This window comes from Daphnia pulex, chromosome 12, assembly GCF_021134715.1.
Source record: "Daphnia pulex isolate KAP4 chromosome 12, ASM2113471v1".
Classification (NCBI taxonomy): Eukaryota; Metazoa; Arthropoda; class Branchiopoda; order Diplostraca; family Daphniidae; genus Daphnia; species Daphnia pulex.
In genome coordinates, this window is record NC_060028.1 from 144,536 (window position 1) to 162,100 (window position 17,565).

General features: G+C 39.1%; 2 protein-coding genes and 3 long non-coding RNA genes across 8 annotated transcripts; 1 reads left to right on the forward strand and 4 right to left on the reverse strand.

Annotated features, from left to right (window-relative positions):
- Positions 1 to 1,245: 1,245 nt before the first annotated feature.
- LOC124208895 lies at positions 1,246 to 4,267 on the reverse strand. Its single transcript, XM_046606755.1, has 9 exons — positions 4,065 to 4,267; positions 3,856 to 3,976; positions 3,436 to 3,765; positions 3,187 to 3,356; positions 2,952 to 3,117; positions 2,712 to 2,884; positions 2,480 to 2,645; positions 2,240 to 2,412; positions 1,246 to 2,175 (listed from the first exon to the last, which is right to left on the reverse strand). Exons 1-9 carry the CDS (start codon positions 4,173 to 4,175, stop codon positions 1,801 to 1,803), a joined length of 1,785 nt encoding a protein of 594 aa, XP_046462711.1. The 5' UTR covers positions 4,176 to 4,267; the 3' UTR covers positions 1,246 to 1,800.
- A 172-nt stretch (positions 4,268 to 4,439) lies between these two features.
- Positions 4,440 to 12,438, reverse strand: LOC124208898. 2 transcript variants are annotated; one of them, XR_006880692.1, is made up of 8 exons: positions 12,080 to 12,438; positions 11,870 to 11,990; positions 11,587 to 11,777; positions 11,336 to 11,404; positions 10,868 to 11,038; positions 9,941 to 10,132; positions 5,512 to 5,926; positions 4,440 to 5,433 (listed from the first exon to the last, which is right to left on the reverse strand). It is a non-coding gene; the product is annotated as an uncharacterized LOC124208898 (long non-coding RNA). The 2 variants fall into 2 exon arrangements; XR_006880693.1 differs by having other exon boundaries at positions 11,680 to 11,777; positions 11,885 to 11,990; positions 12,080 to 12,436.
- On the forward strand, positions 6,760 to 7,377 carry LOC124208897. The gene is made up of 2 exons (XR_006880691.1): positions 6,760 to 6,966; positions 7,036 to 7,377. It is a non-coding gene; the product is annotated as an uncharacterized LOC124208897 (long non-coding RNA).
- LOC124208896 lies at positions 7,307 to 8,351 on the reverse strand. Its single transcript, XR_006880690.1, has 4 exons — positions 8,160 to 8,351; positions 7,863 to 8,090; positions 7,683 to 7,809; positions 7,307 to 7,600 (listed from the first exon to the last, which is right to left on the reverse strand). It is a non-coding gene; the product is annotated as an uncharacterized LOC124208896 (long non-coding RNA).
- Positions 12,439 to 13,109: 671 nt separating the features above from the next.
- Positions 13,110 to 16,993, reverse strand: LOC124208899 (CUB and sushi domain-containing protein 1-like). 3 transcript variants are annotated; one of them, XM_046606759.1, is made up of 12 exons: positions 16,843 to 16,993; positions 16,632 to 16,767; positions 16,462 to 16,564; positions 16,087 to 16,330; positions 15,026 to 15,149; positions 14,626 to 14,950; positions 14,310 to 14,497; positions 14,098 to 14,241; positions 13,967 to 14,006; positions 13,648 to 13,832; positions 13,315 to 13,481; positions 13,110 to 13,237 (listed from the first exon to the last, which is right to left on the reverse strand). In XM_046606759.1, exons 5-11 carry the CDS (start codon positions 15,068 to 15,070, stop codon positions 13,317 to 13,319), a joined length of 1,092 nt encoding a protein of 363 aa, XP_046462715.1. In that variant the 5' UTR covers positions 15,071 to 15,149; positions 16,087 to 16,330; positions 16,462 to 16,564; positions 16,632 to 16,767; positions 16,843 to 16,993; the 3' UTR covers positions 13,110 to 13,237; positions 13,315 to 13,316. The 3 variants fall into 3 exon arrangements, with proteins under 3 accessions (XP_046462715.1, XP_046462714.1, XP_046462713.1); XM_046606758.1 differs by having other exon boundaries at positions 13,110 to 13,481; positions 16,452 to 16,564; XM_046606757.1 differs by lacking the exons at positions 16,087 to 16,330; positions 16,462 to 16,564; positions 16,632 to 16,767; positions 16,843 to 16,993 and having other exon boundaries at positions 15,026 to 15,997.
- Positions 16,994 to 17,565: the final 572 nt, after the last annotated feature.

A 17,565-nucleotide genomic window follows, 5' to 3' on the forward strand; every position in this document is an offset into this window, starting at 1 on the left:
TGATCGAATGGCCATTTCCGCTTTTAAAATGGCGGCAAAGTTGCGGCTTGTCGAAGGATCATTCGACGTGCCCATGCTGGACGATCGTTGCTTGGTAAGTTGGGCCTCCTGTTCGAAACAATTAAATTGGTCGGAATACATTTAAGTTAAGTTAAGAGTTTAGCCTTTTTAAAATAAAAATTGAAAATGTGAAATGACTCACCACGGCGACAGCCAACGAGACGAGTAGAAGGAAGAAAATTGAAAATGATTTCATTTTCGACAGGAATTTTTGGAGAGTAGAATTTGAACGCCAAAAGGGCCGCCTTTTATACCCATCACGATTTCTATATCGATAGTTAAGGTATCGCACAGTTTCGTATCGATTCAAGAGAAACAGACAACCGATTTGAATATCGTCAACTGTTTGAGCTACGAGTCTCGCTCCTATTGGTGGAAACTTAAAATTTTAAGCTGCTGCTACTAAGGTGCTACTAAGGACCCGTTTCTAGTAGCGTTTTTGAGAAATCGGAGAAAAGCACTTAGAGGGAACTAAGAAGTACGCGGGGGTTATTCGTATGTATAGCTACCAAGGGCTTAGAACCCCCACATACTAAAGGTGTTTTATTGTTTTGCCTTTTTGCCGCTGTCCAAGTGCGCAGTTTGTGCGTTCAAAACTGCGACGGAAACGACGATTGCGCACATTCTCGGGTCTGGGGTCTGGGCAACAACAACAACTGCTGCCTTTGATAGACAGTCGGCACGCAATTGTCAAAATTTTCCTGGTTCCAACATGAAAAAAGCAAACGCTTCGGTAATTTCAAAGTCGCATTAGTCCCACAGGTTTTTGGCTAACAAAGGAAGGTGAGGGGAAAGGTAAACCGACGGGCGATTTTCAAAACGAAAAACATGAACGTTTCACCGTTTTTTTCTGTTTTTTGGCAGTTGCACAGACACAGAAGTGAAGGAAAATGAAAATACCCTCAGTGGGGACTGGAATTAAACGCGTTCAGAAATTTCTTTTTTTAAATAATGGCATCGCATCCAAAAAGCTTCAAAAATTTAACTCAATATCAAATCTATGAACCATCCCACCCCACTTCCCTATACAAAAAATTGATGTGTTGGAAGTTGAAAATCTAAAGCGTTTCCTGAGTGGTAGGTGGTAATCGAAATTGTTTAAAAAAGGGAATCAATTTCTCTTGCAGAACCGTTGATAGAAGGAATACCCTCACTTATTTCTTTTTCAGTGAAAACCTTGTTCATATTAGTCAAACATCTGAAATGTGACTGGAATGGTTATGGCCTAACTGGACTTTTTCAATTGCTGCAGGTGCCGCTCACACGACGTCCATGTAAAATGTATGAACCAAAATTCATCTCGAATTTAGAACAAATAAAATAAATCAGAAAAATCCGGAAAAATCAACTCACCTTTGGTCGTTGTTCATCGGATCGTGTGGTTACGTCTCTCCTCCGACATTTGCATGTTCCTTACTACTCACCGGATTGAAGTTGATAAACAAAAGATCAATTAAGCAAATAGACGGATTAAAATTTTTCAAGTTGTCGCTGATAAGATATTTATGACAAGTATAGAGCCATTGTAAAACCGTAAAACGTTGTTGAACTAAACAGCAAAGCGCTTTGTTTTTTATCAACACTAATTCCCTACACTCGGCATTCACTCACGTTGAATAGGAACGCGTCGACAAAAATACCTTACCAACATTAAAATCTAGAGTCATTAGTTTAAATGTGTAGAAAATGGGCGATAAATCGCTACTCGGAATCTTTGCGGGTAAGCCTTTAACCCAAAAGTTATTCTTCATAGTAGTAGTATTCTTCGGTAATGGTTGGAATCGTTGTTGTTTTGGGTGTTGTTGAAGTCGTTGCAGTGGATGTTGTTGGAGCTGTTGTTGTGGTCGACGTAGTTGATGGCATTGTTGTTGAGGTGGTTGGCTGTGCGGTGGTAGTTGTCGACGAGGTAGTCGCTGGTGTCGTGACTGCTGTTGTACTTGCCGTTGAAGTTGCAGCGTCTGTCGTCAGTGGAACAGGGCAGGTTGTTGACGCCCAAATGCAATCGAACCAATCCCCGTTGTTGAATTTCGAATACACAAGGACTCTCGTTCCATTTGACAAATAAATTCCGTTTTCTATGGGCGGATTCTCGTCAAAATCAGACACACCAACGACCTGTCGTTGAAATTCAAAAAAATTATTCGGGTGGAAATGTAGAGATAGGATAATTGAATTATACCCTCAAATAACTTCCAGGACTTGACAAGTTCATGGATGAACACGAAAACTCAATTTGTTCATCCAAAGGCAATTCAATGAAGAAATAACATTCTCTCGGTTCTCCCGTTGTTAGACCATCCAAAAATGGTTGAAGGGTCCCAGTGGACGATGTTGTTCCTCCATGGCGACAGACTAGACATATTAAAAATCGGTTTAAGAATTATAGTGTGACATAGTTTTAATAATTGCTGGGACTCACGTTTGAAATCCGTCGTCGATAGAGCCGGAACAGCTGACCATGTGCAATTAAACCAATCTTTATTGACGTCAATTTGAGAATTCAAATGAATCAAATCGACGCCGGAAGTGTACACTCGGTTGGCCAGAGGCGTAAGAGCCATGTTTAAATCGGAAATTCCGCTGAACTTTGTCGATAAAACAAAAAATGGAGTGAAATTTTGTAGAATATTCTACTGAATTATTAAACTCACATGCAAATAACTCCCTGGGCTAGTGAAATTGATGACCGGGCAAGAGATCTCAGTCAATTGATTGGGAGGCACTTCGATGATAAACGAACAGGAATTTAGTTGAACATTTTTGCCGTTAGCCATTAACGGTTGAATGTGTCCGCTGGCAGATTTCGTGATTTTCTCCCGACATACTTTGAGAATAAAAAGGGAAAATAATAAAACTTGTGCGAGAATTAATTACAAATATGAAATATTTACGTTTGTTATCATTTGTCAGTGGTGGGATCATAACCGTCGTCCATTGGCATTTGAAAGAGTCTCGATTGCTGAATTGAGAAAACAGGTAAATGATTTCGCTGGTCGACGTGTAGACCCGATTCATTGCAGGTGGATCGGCTATCACAGTTTCGGAAATCGTTTGGACCTTTTTAATTTCAACGAGAAAATTTTATCAGTAAAACGAACGCTGTGGTTTATGTAGACAAAGAATTACCTGTAAATAATTGTCAGGACTGCTGAGGGTCACGTTTGAGCACATCAACTGAATTCGGTGGTCGGAAGGAACGGTAATGACAAACATGCACATTCTCGGATCTGTGCTGGGATCGTCCGCTGATAGCTGAATGGTCCCGTTGGGAGTGGCGGACGTTCCATCGCGACAAACTATAAATGCAATTAAAATTGGCAAATCAGATCAAGTTTAAACTGAAATTTAATTTCCCTTAAGGAAATAAATAATTACGTTGATATTCAGTTGTTTGCGGTTCGGGAATCATTTTCCATTTGCAGTCGAACCAGTCAGTTTTGTCGACCCTGGAAAACAGGAACATGTTGTTGCTCCTTGAAGTGTAAATTCGATTGACTACGGGCGGATTGACGTTGATTTCGGAACCTCCGTAAATAACTAATTCGGCGCCGGGACTTTTAAGACTGACGACCGAGCAGGTCATCTGGATGAGCTTATCGGCGGGTGCGTCTATGAAGAAGCTGCACTGCCTTTGCCCGTTGCTGGAGTTATTGATGGTGGGACGGACAGTCCCGTTGGCCGCCATTGAAAATCGGTCCAAACACGCTATCGTGCAAAATTCACGTTCAAATGAAGGTTCATTACAAGTGGCCGTCTAAAAATCACAAATTGTCTAATCAACTGAATTCAATTTACCCTTGGCGCTGGATGGAAGCGATCGAATGGCCATTTCCGCTTTCAAAATGGCGGCAAAGTTTCGGCTTGTCGAAGGATCATTCAACGTGCTGGACGATCGTTGCTTGGTAAGTTGGGCCTCCTGTTCGAAACAATTAAATTGGCCAGAATACATTTAAGTTAAAGAGCTTGTAAGTTTAAAATAAAACGAGAAATGTGATACAACTTACCGCAGCGACAGCCAACGAGACGAGTAGAAGGAAGAAAATTGAAAATGATTTCATTTTCGACAGTTTGGAGAGTAGAATTTGAACGCCAAAAGGGCCGCCTTTTATACCCATCACGATTTCTATATCGATAATTAAGGTATCGCACAGTTTCGTATCGATTCAGGAGAAAGAGCACTACTCATTTGAATATCGTCACCCGTTTGAGCTACGAGTCTCGCTCCCATTGGTGGAAAGGTTTCCCATTTGCTACAGCACTGTCCAAGTACGCAGTTTGTGCGTTCAAAACTGCGATGGAAACGACGATTGTGGCCCTTCTCGGGTCTGGGCAACAACAACTGCTGCCTGTGATACAGTCGGCACACGCAATTGTCGAAATTTTCCTGGTTCCAACATGAAAAAAACAAACGCTTCGGTAATTTAGAACTCGCATTAGTCCCACAGGTTTCTCGTTATTAAAAGAAACTAGCTACAAACTGACGGGCGTTTTATTTCAAAACGAAAACATGAGCTCCGGTTTTCTTTTTTTTTTGCAGGTGCAGGTGCAGTGGCAGTTGCACAGCCAGAACAGTGAAGGGAAATTAAAATACGCTCAGTGGATATACGGGAATATAACCATGACGTGTTTGGAAATTTCTTTCTGAATAATAGAATCACATTAAAAAACAGATTTAAATATCTAACTCGTTATCAGAATATGAACCATCACCAATCACCCTTCCAATCCTCACCCCATCAAAATTAAAAAAAAAAAAAAAAATATTATGTGTTGAAAGATGAAAATCTGAAGTTGTTGAGTGGTGGATAGTTACTACTGGGATAATAAATCGTTTGAAAATGGGGACCAATATGACTGGTCTTTCCACCGACACCACCAATCTCCCGTCTACCATTGGTTTGCCAACACGTTGCGTGTGTGCGAGTGACTGGTTGCCTTTAACTGACTGCTCAAAGAGAAAACAATAATGACAGGTATGACAGTAGTCGACAGATATCGGTAAGCTACAGGCGCAGACTTTCAGGCAATCATTTCGTCGCAGTTATTTGTCAACGCTTGGAAATGGTTAGTCAACATCTTTTAAAGTCTTTAATTCTGAAATACCAATTCAATTAAAATGCTCTTTTACTTTGGCTATGAATTAAATAACTATCTGACGAAACTAACAATACGGTGAGGAATGATGCTCGACTAGAACTGTAAGACACAGACGTGAAATTTAAGAAGCGAATAAACTGAACAATATATTTACCCATTTTCTAATGTCGTCAAACTGCGTGTCCAGCACCTCTGTCGGAAGTTGCGATTTCACCTGAACGATATTTGTTGGCTGCGCTCTATTTGAATTTGTCGAAAGGCTCAATGGTCCCTTTCCTGCAGTCGGATGAAATTTTTTTTTAAGGAAAGTAAAGGTTTAGATAAAATGATTAAAAATCTATCAACGTGTCTTACTTTTAGAGTAAGGCTTTTGCCAAATGTTTGATGTGTCTGTATAGCTTGGTAGTAATAAAGCTGTTGTCCTTTTCATTGGATTCGTGTTTAAATCTTTTGCATAGCTCATCCCAATCTGTGAAATTAACAGTATACAGTAAAATGTTAAAAGAACAATTTTTTTAAAAAGAACTTTGTTTGATTAAAACATTTCCAACAAAGATAGAAAATGTGGCTGCTTTATTGGCGTCAACAATGAAGAGTCTTCGAGTTCTCACTCCCAGGAGGTGGGGAGCTATTTTAGACTCAGTCCATATCGTTGAACAGGCCAGAATATGTCATCCAGCTCACATCCTGTTGCAGCATTAGTGACTTAACGTTAAAGTACTTCTTTCTTGCATATTGCCTGTTGTTTCCAGTGTGGTCCATCTATAGTCTATGCAAAAACAAAAGGAAATAAGCCAAAGCCAATCAGTTAATATGGCCCCAGTGGTGGTTTATCTTACTACTGAAATCAGAAATTTCAAAATTACAAGCCCATGTTGAACAAAGCAAGAGCTTTGAGAAAAAATCGATTCTATCACAATGAACTTTTTTCTATTTTGATATTCACTGGTGTTTCTCAAAAAGGTTTAATTTCAATTAGCAAAGAGACGCAAACACCAGTTTTAACGCAGTGATGGCGATCTTTCGCTTTTGAAGTTTTTACTTTTGATATGCAACATTCGTCTGCTCTTGTTGCCAGATTTCAAACAAATAATTTGCATTTTGTACAGAATAATTTTTTTCCCTTGAAAATTGGCATGCTATGACATAATGACATGATTCGTAAATTTCGTAATTATCTCTTTTCTTGTTGAAACAAAACTACATTTTTCCGTTCGAAATAACAGGTGTTTTTGCAAACATCATAAAAAGACGGGTTTCTAGAACCGATGAAAATCATTGAATGAAACTACTAACTAAATCACCTGCCCAAGGTTGACTATTATTTAAAAACAGACTATCGTTTTTTCTCCTTTCGCACAGTGCTTGGAAGTTGGAAACGACAAGCTGAATCGGATGAGTATCAATATCATTCCGGCCATTTCTTCCAGGACTGCAGCAGAACAACAAACTCGGCTATAATAGCTCCTGCTTGCAACCGCTTAGCGCTAGTGTGGGCCTCATCTTTTCTTATTATCCATTTCTTCATTGGGGTAAGAAGAAGAAAAAACAAATAAAGTTTTGGAGAATCCTTACGCCATGGCGTCGTTCAAAATCAATAGACCTTTTTCACAATGCGAAAAGTCGGGATTTTACAATCCGGCAACGCCGTAATCGGCCATCTTTGTTCTAATTATTTTTTCCCCATGTAAATTCCCATAAGAAATGGGGGTCCCTGCAATTTAAATTCATTTTCTATTTATTGGTGTCTTAAATCCAATATATTTATCGTGGATCGTGTTCCCCGATGAATTGGTAACATTTTCATATGTATGTTTATATGTTAACATTAAATACTTATTATAATATCAGCACTTAAACTTGTTTGTTTTGGTTCAGTTTCTGGCAGGGCATCAACAACAGAGGAAACTGGGGTTACTGTTTCGAACTTTTTAATTGATTTGCGCATTGTTGTTTTGTCCTTATTGTTAACTTTAATCGAAAAGAGGGACTGAAAAATTCCCTCAGAAGTATTTAGGGTCAACTAGTTTTAAATGTACTAATTCAACTACTTTAACATTTAGTTCCATAATCTCAATCTGACGAAGCGTTCACCATGATTACCTGATTCATTATCGTTATTTCGTTACCATTTTAAGAAAACTCACGGTTCTTTTTTCGAGTGAAACATTGTATTAAACAAGAAGAAAAAAATGTTTAATAAAGATGCTGAAAACGTGACACTGCTTCAACTTGTAATTGTTTGTTTTTTTGTTTCTTTTTATTTTCCAATACTTTTATTCGAAGAACCAATGCCTGGTTTTCTAATTCAAGAGCTAAGTTGCAGGTAGATGGATGCTGATCGTTGGTAGATTCACTAATGTGTTGATCTGTTCATCAAAGGTGTAATGCGTTGGGTGCTTTATCTTTCATGACATCAGTAACTGCAACTTGTGGAATGTGTCTATAAGAGAAAATGATTAAACATGCTAAGTAATTTTTGAAATGACATAATCAATATAAATGAAATACCATATTCCTCTTACATCATCTTTGAACATGTCCTGACAATTTCTCTTCTTACAGAGCGACTAATTCTTTCAACAGTATCCATCCCAATGGAATTTTTCTCATGATTACATGTTGGTGCCCAGTCAACATCTGTAGTTACGACTACCACAAATACGACTTAATTATATGAATTACTTTAAAAAATAGTATGTTACCATCAGCAAAATGTTGACTGTAAACTCTGCTTTATTTTGTCAAATCTTTTTCTCTCAAATTTGTTCTTTTCAGCCATACATGTCTCCTACTTTTGAAACCACATATTCTAGATGTCCAATGACATCCACGTTTGAGCAAAAGTTATAACAGTTTCACGAACATTGTATCTGTTACCGAAGCCCAACACACACAACATTTCTGTTTTGACATTACAGAATCAAAACAACCTAAAGAAAGTTCGAATTACATAATTAATATAAACCACAAGTAAAATGTACCATATATGAAAATGTTACCAACTCATCGGGGAACACGATCCACGATAAATATATTGGATTTAAGACGCCAATAAATAGAAAATGAATTTAAATTGCAGGGACCCCCATTTCTTATGGGAATTTACATGGGGAAAAATTAATTAGAACAAAGATGGCCGATTGCGGCGTTGCCGGATTGTAAAATCCCAACTTTTCGCATTGTGAAAAAGGTCTATTGGACGATGCCTCTCGATCCTAGTATGGTCGTCTGCTGCATCAATGCTGGGCAAATGTCGTTCTCTCCTGAATTCTTGTCCAGTAGCAATTGAACCTTGTCACAAGTCGCTTAAAAGCTGAAACACTTTCCAACGACCATCCACTTCTTAGGAAGCAGATGATCCAAATATGCACGAAGACATATTTTAAAAAATTATAATAATAATACAAAACAAAAATAAAAACCAAAAAATAGGGCAGGATTTGACATACAATCGTAACGGTGCCCAGGGACGTACGGGAGGTATTTCTACTTTAACTTGCCTCTTTCTAGCGCAATAATTGATTGGCAGAGCATCCATGATGTGAACTTGTCCAATCAAATCATCCACGGGATAGTGGCAATCAACTGAATTTCTAAAATTTTGACACATGAAACAGTTTAGTTATAGTGGGGAGGTGGAGGAAGAAGGCAAGGAGATTCATTTCTAAAAATCTGGTCGTAGGAAATAGAAAAAAGACGCAAGTGATTAGTGTGCCTCGATCAATCGAGTCTACATGTCAAGGTAATGGTATCTGGTATCTGTCAATAGATTGAAATCGAAAGGACTTCAATTCACTCAACATTTAGAAGAGAAAAAAGGCTTTTCACTCGTTTGATAGAAATATGGCTGACATGCTGGGATAGAAGTAAAATAGAAAAACAGGCGCAGGTGGTCGGTGCGCCTGGGTGATTAATTAACACAGCGGAGCATCGAACGTAGCTACAGGTCTTTTCACGCCACCCGCTTACAACTCCTACCCCTCACCACCCACTTTCAAACTTTTGCTAGCTCAATGCTGGGCGGGTCAAACTATAAGATTCCGTTGCACTTAGTTTTAAATTATTCGACAGGCAACGACAGACAGTGGGGCAGTTTTCGGCAAACATTCGAAAGGTTACAGCAGTCGCAAGCGGAGCTATATTTCTATATACTGTCAAGTAAGTAGTAATTGAATTGCATTTAATAGTAGAGCATTTTACAAAACGGACGGGACAAATTGTTGTTACTTCCATATTTCGAATGACAAGGAAGCTTAGAGTTAAGTACACATACCAAATGATGCGACTTGATTTAATTATTTAAGCGATTAACAGAACAAATGATGCCTCTTCTTTTTGACGGACGAATCAAACCAAATCTCGAGATATTCATCACCTTTTGCTGGCTCAGCTACTGGTAATTGAGAAATAACTTTACCCACATTTTAAAACGACCACCACTTGTGGCGACGGAATCTGCGATCCTTCGGTTGAAATCCATCCATTCTAAACGAAGGGTGGCAGTTTAAAAAAAAACGTCATTCGAGACCGAAGACACTTTTCAAAATTGGACTTGCCACATGTCCGTAATTCGTTGGTATTTCATTTCTTGTCTTTTTCATTGCATTGCGTGTTTGAAAGCCTATTGCTATTCTAATGTTGTCCGGCATGAGATAATAAACGACAGCTAATACGTAGTCCCAATCCACCCTAATAAATACACAAAGCCCTTCCAATCTTCCTTGGTGTCATTTTTGTCAAGAGAACATATTTGTAGAAACAAATCTCAAATAAAATTTACCTCAATATGGAAAGTTGGTCCAGTGCTCCAAGGATCAGGGGCAGACCAACTTATCGTTATAATTGCCATGCCTGTATCTTCCGCCGACGTCGATTGGCTGGTCTGCGAAAAGCGTTTGAGCCATAAGTTGTTATTTCCATTCATCTGTGCTGGGAACGGTTGAACCACCAGCAATCGTCATTTCACCAAAACCTAATTGGGAGTAAAAATAATGAAATGATTGAGAAAACGAAATCGATTAAGAGATTAGAGACAATAGAGAATTATTTAGGCCGAACAAGATGGAACTTGTGGTTCAAACTGTTCTCTTGTCATTTACGGTCATTGCATTGGGTAATAGAGTTCACAAGTCTGCGGTACACATTCGCTCTAGCATTCGCCCTCGTTCAAAGCTTGCCCAGTTCGAAAACGGATGCAGGTTTTTGGACTGGATGAACGAACAGGATCAGGCCACCACCCATAGACTCGCCCGGATCCGCGTTGGTCTCAAGAGTTCTATCTGGATACTTGCTTTATTGTTCATAAAAAATAAACAAGTGGGAATGACGCACGCGCGTCTGCTGTATTCCGATTGGATGATGATTAATCAACTCATTTCAGTGAAGACTCTTCCCCACCCCTCCACCCTCTGGTTTCAATTGGTTGGCCAGCAAGGCAAGCAACTGGTTGCCTTTAACTCAATACTGCACGAGAAAACAAACAAACGACAGGTTTTAGGTTCGGCATACTTTTCGGTAATCAATTAGATCAATCATTTTGTTGCATTCATTGATAGGTCTAAACACTTGATTATGGTTAGTAGATTTTTGATTTTTTCTCTTATTTAATGAAATTCTGTGTTTAGTTGGAATGTACCGAAAGTTCAGTCAAATTTTGTTTGTCAATGGGGGGAAATTTAAAAAGCGAATAGATTAAAAATATTTTTACCCATGTTCTAAAACTCCTAGCTGAGCATCCGGCACTAGTTCTTGTCGGCACGGTCTTGTCGGCAGTTCCAATTCGGCAATGCCACCATATAGAAACGACATACTTGGTGCGCTTCCTTCCAACTTGTCGAAGAGCTGAACGGTCCTTTTCGTTTTCATTTGTTGGATGAAACTGATTTTAGAAATGAAAGAGCTCATTAAAGCATTTTTAAAAGTTGTCATTTCTTAAGGACTACGTCGTAGATGTCGAGGAATAATAGTAATTATTAGAAAATTGGGAGAGAAAAAGACTTTTCTTCCGTTGCCAGAAACCCGGGTGTGGAAAAATGAAAACGAATAAAAAAGGATGAATCAAACAGATCCTAAAGATATTTATCTAATGCAATCCACAATTTGATGACTTTGGCTGGGACTAGTAATTGTGATATGACTTTGCCCACTTTCAAAAACAGCAAAAACTGATACTGACCAGTGACCACCACCTACTATGGCGGCGGAATCTGCAATCCAACGGCGGTTGAACCGACTGAAATCCAACCTACACAAACAGTGAAAAGTTTATACTGATTGGGATCTGAGACCAATATGACCCTATTTAAAATGGACTCGCTACATGTCCAAAGCGGTCGTATCACTTAGGTATTCAAACTTGATCCTTTTCATTGCTTTCGTGTTGAATGTTTTGTTTGGCGTGAGATAATAAACTACAAGCTTAGTTACCTAGTCCAACCTAATACACACTGCCCTTCCAGGCATGTCCTTTTTAGGCTCGTGGGACTCTCCTTTTCTTTAGAAAAACTGCTGTCTCTTTACTTTTTTGGGAAACGCCCACAGGGACACGAGGATCTGATGCACTCCCATATTTTTGGAACATGTTAGTTGCCACTGGCCAGTGACTGTATGAAAAAATTCTGGAATGACAACGTAAAAACAAATTATTCGATGAATATCACACAAAATAAATGCTCATACATAAGATGTAGTGTACAGTGATAAAACGAACCCAATATTACTTTACCAACTGGGTAGTAAACAACCTGTCATTTCATTTGACAGAGCAGCTGATTTTGAGCAACTTGAAGTTTCACCTCTTACATTGCATAACATTTGAAACTGTAGTGATCCTAAAATAAAGTTATCTTAAGAGTTGAGCAAACAGATTGCAAGATTATTCAAACAGGATGTACATAGCCAACGGCTTTCACAAAGTTACCTTAGTGTCTCCAATTGCAACTAACTGCAGAAGTTTCCGTAGATCAATTTCATTTATTTGAGATGAAGACCAATTAAGGAACCAAGCAAGCCCTACTCTAATTCACCAGTTGACACAACCTTTTTTTGAAACTGAATGGGTCAATGTGACTCTAGGAGTAGCCCGAGTAGGTATGGCAAATCTAATATAATAGATTTCACAATAAATTCGACTATGCTAAACTTTTCTTTCAACAGTTTAATTTGAATACACGTTGCCCTCACTTTTCTTTATTAGAAAGAGCTACGCGCGATAATTCCATCCATTCTCTGTTCTCAATTTCTCATGTTGTTTTAACATGTTCGTCTGCTTTTCGATATTGCCAATTCGCCATATTTTTTCAAATAGATCCGTTTTCAATCAAATTTATTTTCCTAACTTTTTTCCTAGCGTTCTTTTTTTGTTTGTTTGTTCCACACATGTTCTGATTCCCTTACAGTCTTACAGAATACGGAGGGTTGCCCGTTTTCGTGTTCAAAGCGGGTGGTGGATCCGTGGATGCGAGGGACGTAGGTACAGGTACAACATGCTCCATGCATCGACGACTATTGAAAATCAACTGCGTACCGTCCATATTTTTTTCTTTCTCCCTGAGACGTTTTCAAACAATGAAATAAAAAATAACATAATTATACACGCAATGCATTCACGCCTGTTAAGACTCTTGTAATTAATCAAACAACAAGTTTTCAATCGTATCAATTGATGTGAAATTAAAGAAACCCAGACATGGGAAATGAATTAACCCGACCCATTCGGAATTACCGAACAAATCCGAGTTGCACTACGTGAAACTCGTTGTCGCCGTGAGTCCCAGCATCGTGAAGGACTGATTTTTCCAATGAGAAATTAAAATAATTAAATATGTTTTTAACAAATTTAAATTCTTAATTAATTCAATTAAATTACTTGAACTTCTAACCAACAAATGCGAAAATTACCAATGCTAGTTTAACTTAAACAAACGAATGACACGAATTGCATTTAAAGACTGAATCAATTTATTTATTTGCCAAATTTGCCAATTGATAATAATAATATAGTTGAAAATCATTTCAATTCACGGCGCTGTGTGTTAATAAAGCATAGCGAGTGAAAGAAAAGTCAAGGGAAAAACACCTGCTCAAAGAAAAAGACAACGGAAACGTCGTTTGAAATTAAATTTTAAAATTTTGTTAGTCTGTGAGATGCTGTACCGTTACACAGCAGTGTAAGTCGCCTGCCAATTGTATATGGCGCTGTTGGGTTTATAACTGCCATAGGAAGTAAAGCTCATATACACGACGTTGGATGATGTGGTGACTGCTGCAGGAGCTGTACTTCCGCTTACAGGGTACACATAAACCGTGTTTTTGTCCGAAACCTGAAAAGTCAAATAATTTGTCTAATTATTCCACCGAATACGGTGAAAATTAACAATTAAAAATCTAAATTTGAAATATGAAATGCACTAGAAAAAAATTTGAATTTGAACTGAAATGCTGAAATTCCATTTATACCGATTTATACGAATCGATGCTTTAGCTTACAAAAAGATCGGCTGCAGAAGTCTCCAAATTGAAGGTGGTGAATGTCAACTGGATTTTCTTTCCTATTGGCACGATGATGGTGACGGAGCATCCATAATACGTTTTGCCGTAGTCGCCGGGGAAGTTGGGAGACTGGACAACACCGGTGCCCGCTGACGTGGCATTAGTGCACATACTTTTGCAGGCTTCGCAATTGAAATTCACAGACGCGTAGATTCACGAGACAAAAGAGGCAAAACGAAATGTCGTTCATTAGACATTTTTTACCTCGTACGAGTTAACAGTTCAAGTGATTTCATCAAATGATTGGGGGCGTTACCTGATGTTGGATTACCAACGGAACAAGAACTCCTATCGCTCTATCGAGGTAAGAAAATGGAATGTTTGAATGACGTTTGAAACTGGAAAAAAAGATCGTTGAAGGAATTGCTGATGCAAAATGAAATTTACCGTCACAGAAAGGGTCGCCTGCCAATTGAATATGGCGGTGGTGGGTTTACTACTGGCAGCGTAACGAAAGTCGATGTACATGGTCCCGGATGCTACGGGGACTAGAGCGGGAATTTCGTTTCCGGTTATAGACATTTCGCCAACCTGAGAATTTCAAATCAAATGTGGATCGAACGCTAAACATTTGAAATGTATCGATTTCTTTTCGTTACCTGAACATAGGCCGCATCAGTTTCCACATTGAAGGTGGAGAAGTTCAATTGGATCATCCATCCGGCTGGGGCGGTGATGGTGATTTGACAGAACCTTTGATAATAATTGCCGTAGTCACCGGGGAAGTTGGGAGACTGGACAACTCCGGTAGTCGCCGATGTCGCGTCGCCGCACATATTTCCGCAGTCTTTAGGCGTCCGCCAATGGATTTGTAGAGACGGTCAGATTCGTGATTCAATTGAACGAGAAAAATTTCGATTCCTTTGTCGTTTCAACCTCATGTTTGTTAGGGCAATCGAATCATATGTTCATTACCTGGATTATCAACGGCGCATGTAAAAATCGGCCGCAAAGGAGTTGTTGTTGCCATTGTTGTTGATGTTGAGCTCATGGTGCTGCTGGACTTTGTGGTGGTTGTCGACGGGATGCCCGACGTGCTTGTCCCAGCAGTTGTTGTGGTTGTTGTTGGTGCTGTCGTCGAAACAGTGGATGACTCTGCGGTTGTTGTGCTCTTTGGACTGGCCGTCGTCGTGTTGGTTGTCAGTTTGGCCGTCGTCGAGGCAATTTGACTGGGCCAAGTTCGTCTCGCTATCAGATTTGTTGTCGTCTTCCGGGAATTGCAGATTTCGTCAAGGGCCTCCTGTTTTGGACGTGTGAATGAGCTTGAGGTTAAATATCGAAACTCAAACGAGAAATATTCAAAGACGCAACTTACCCCAGCAGCGACAGCCAAAAGGAAGAAAATAGGAAAGAACTTCATTTTCTACGGGAGGTTCGAAGGTTTATGAATCCAACGACGAAATGGGTCGTCATTTAAATGCCCGTCGTATTCAGTTTTCCTATCGATAGAAACGGGGGACAAAAGGAGGGACGTTAGAAACAGTTGGAATTTTCGTCCCAGGTTGACAGAAAAATGGCAACCGAAATGGCGACACGTAGTCAGAAAAAAGGACAAACTTTTAGTTCTGATTGGTGGACAAGGGAACAAACTAAAACGAGCAGAGTTACACCCAAAAATATGATGAGGTCTGCGATGAGCATCTGCGTTTCTCTGTTGCTGGCCGGCCAGGATAAGCCCCGTGCTGATTCTCTATTCCCTTTGTCGTCCAACAGGGAAAAAATCCACAAGTGTGGGGCTCTCGCAGTTGTTTTTCTTCTATACAAATCGGCTTTACATTGCTGGTGAAAAAATGACGCACGCGTCTGTTTTCCGCTCGGGTGATTAATGAGCTCCAACCCCCTCCCGACACCACCCTCTGGTTTAAACTTGCCGCTCGAACCAAACGAATGACAATTACGACAGTAGTCGACACAAATCGGTCGGTTACAGCCGCACACTTCTAGTCTTCTACAATCGAATCATTTTGTCGCATAGATTGGTCAACCCACCTGAAATTGGTTAGTCAAATTCACTTTTTCTTTAATTCTGTAATTCTGTCTTAAGTTGAAATATAACTACAATCTCAAGTTTAATCCAACCTAAATACAGCGTGGCAGGTTCAATTAAGTCATATGAGACCGACATAAAAATGGATAAAAATTGGACTCGCCTCATGTCCGTAAATCGTCACAGGTATTTCATTACTTGTCATTTTCATTGCATTTGTGTTTAAAACTTTAAAAAGCTATTATTTCCATTCTAATGTTGTTCGGCGTGAGATAATAAACTGCAGCCACTTATCCCTATCCGATTTAATACACAAAGTCCCCCCATGGTGTCTTTTTTTTCGGGTAAAAAAACGATAGGAAATTTGTAAAAATAAACCTCAATTATACCTCTATTGGGTCAGTTGGTCCAGGAAGGGACTGCCCCCAGAATCAGAAGGGACGAACATATCAATAAACTTGCAGCGCCCGTATAATTCGCCGACGTATTAAAGTGACAGGTCGGCGAAAAGGTCTCGGACGTCAACATTTGCATCCATCGGTGGAAATGGTAGGAGAGGCCATTTGTCGGTTCTCTCGTCACACATTGTTTCCTCACCTTTCCATAGCCCTTACACCGGAATTTCACTAAAAACTAATTAAAGAAATAAGAAAATGAAATGACTGACAAAACGGAATCAATATTATGGACATATGTCTATAATGGAAATGAAAAAAAGGTCTCCAAATGGATTGGTAAATCAGCTGTTGCCTACCCTTTCTTACTTTCATGCTGAGGTAAGGCCATGAGAACACGAGAATCCGGTGCACAGTGAGAAATACAATACTCCAATAACCAATATTCTATTCTCTCGCTCTACCTAGACATCTTTTGAATTTTAAAAATATTACCAATGCATATTCATAAAAATTTACGTTCGACGATCATCACTCACCTAAAACCAGTTTTCAAAAGGAGCACACATCGTTGGTGAAGACGATAGAATAATGGGCGATTTACTTTTCGCTCGTTTTCAAGCTGCTGGGTCGACTTCAGCGAAGGCCATGACGCCAGACGCTTTTTATCTCATTCTTCGAGTGAATGTGAAAAATAATTCAATTATCATACATCTGATGTAATGAAGTGATGTGACATGTTAAACTTACGTAGAAATCTGCCATTTGATTTGACTGCAGCTGATTTGGTAGAAGGTTGCGAATGACAGCACAATTGATATTGAATGAAGTGGTGTTTAATCTCTCAAATTCCACAAACTGATCAACATTTCAAATCCTAAAAGGTATGTTTGACACATCCTAGAAATGAGTAAGAAAATGGAAAATTATTAAACCTGGAATCTGGATGTAGATATACAGCCCACAATCACAGACTTACCATATATATTTGCCATCCTATCAACAAGTAGCAAAAATTTCTATATGATATTTCCACCCTATGCCCATAATCCATTTCACCAAGACACAACCATTTTTGAAACGGAATGAGTCAATGTTCTCCAAGGAGTAGGAACATGGAAAATTTACCGAAACAAAAGGCTTTGCTTTTCTCCAAAGAGATTCATTTGAATATATGTTGCTTCACTTTCCTCTGTTCTTCTACACATCTATAGAATCTATTTTTCTTGATTGCAGAAATTAAGTTGCTTCGTTCTTTTCGGCGCCATAATCTGTCTTTGCTCTTTGGGGGAGATTGAGAGTTTTGGTTAGAACAAATTCGTCTGCTCGAATATCATTGCCAATTTGCCACATTTATTTGTAATTTTGTTTTTGTGTTGCAAATTTTAAGCCAATTATTTTTCCAGCTCTATATCAGACATTATTCAGGCACTACATCTTAAATTTGGACTGAAGCAAAGGTCGTTTTATTAA

Excerpts from the sequence above, each read along its gene's own strand:
- LOC124208895 (XM_046606755.1), bottom strand. The coding sequence starts at position 4,175 with ATGGGTATAAAAGGCGGCCCTTTTGGCGTTCAAATTCTACTCTCCAAA. Across the intron at positions 2,885-2,951 it reads ACTGACAAATGATAACAAAC|TATGTCGGGAGAAAATCACG; the intron begins GTAAATATTTCA and ends TTATTCTCAAAG. Across the intron at positions 2,646-2,711 it reads GCCCAGGGAGTTATTTGCAT|TTCAGCGGAATTTCCGATTT; the intron begins GTGAGTTTAATA and ends TTATCGACAAAG.
- LOC124208899 (XM_046606759.1), bottom strand. The coding sequence starts at position 15,070 with ATGAAGTTCTTTCCTATTTTCTTCCTTTTGGCTGTCGCTGCTGGG. Across the intron at positions 14,242-14,309 it reads CTGATGCGGCCTATGTTCAG|GTTGGCGAAATGTCTATAAC; the intron begins GTAACGAAAAGA and ends TGAAATTCTCAG. Across the intron at positions 13,482-13,647 it reads CTTCTGCAGCCGATCTTTTT|GTTTCGGACAAAAACACGGT; the intron begins GTAAGCTAAAGC and ends TTGACTTTTCAG.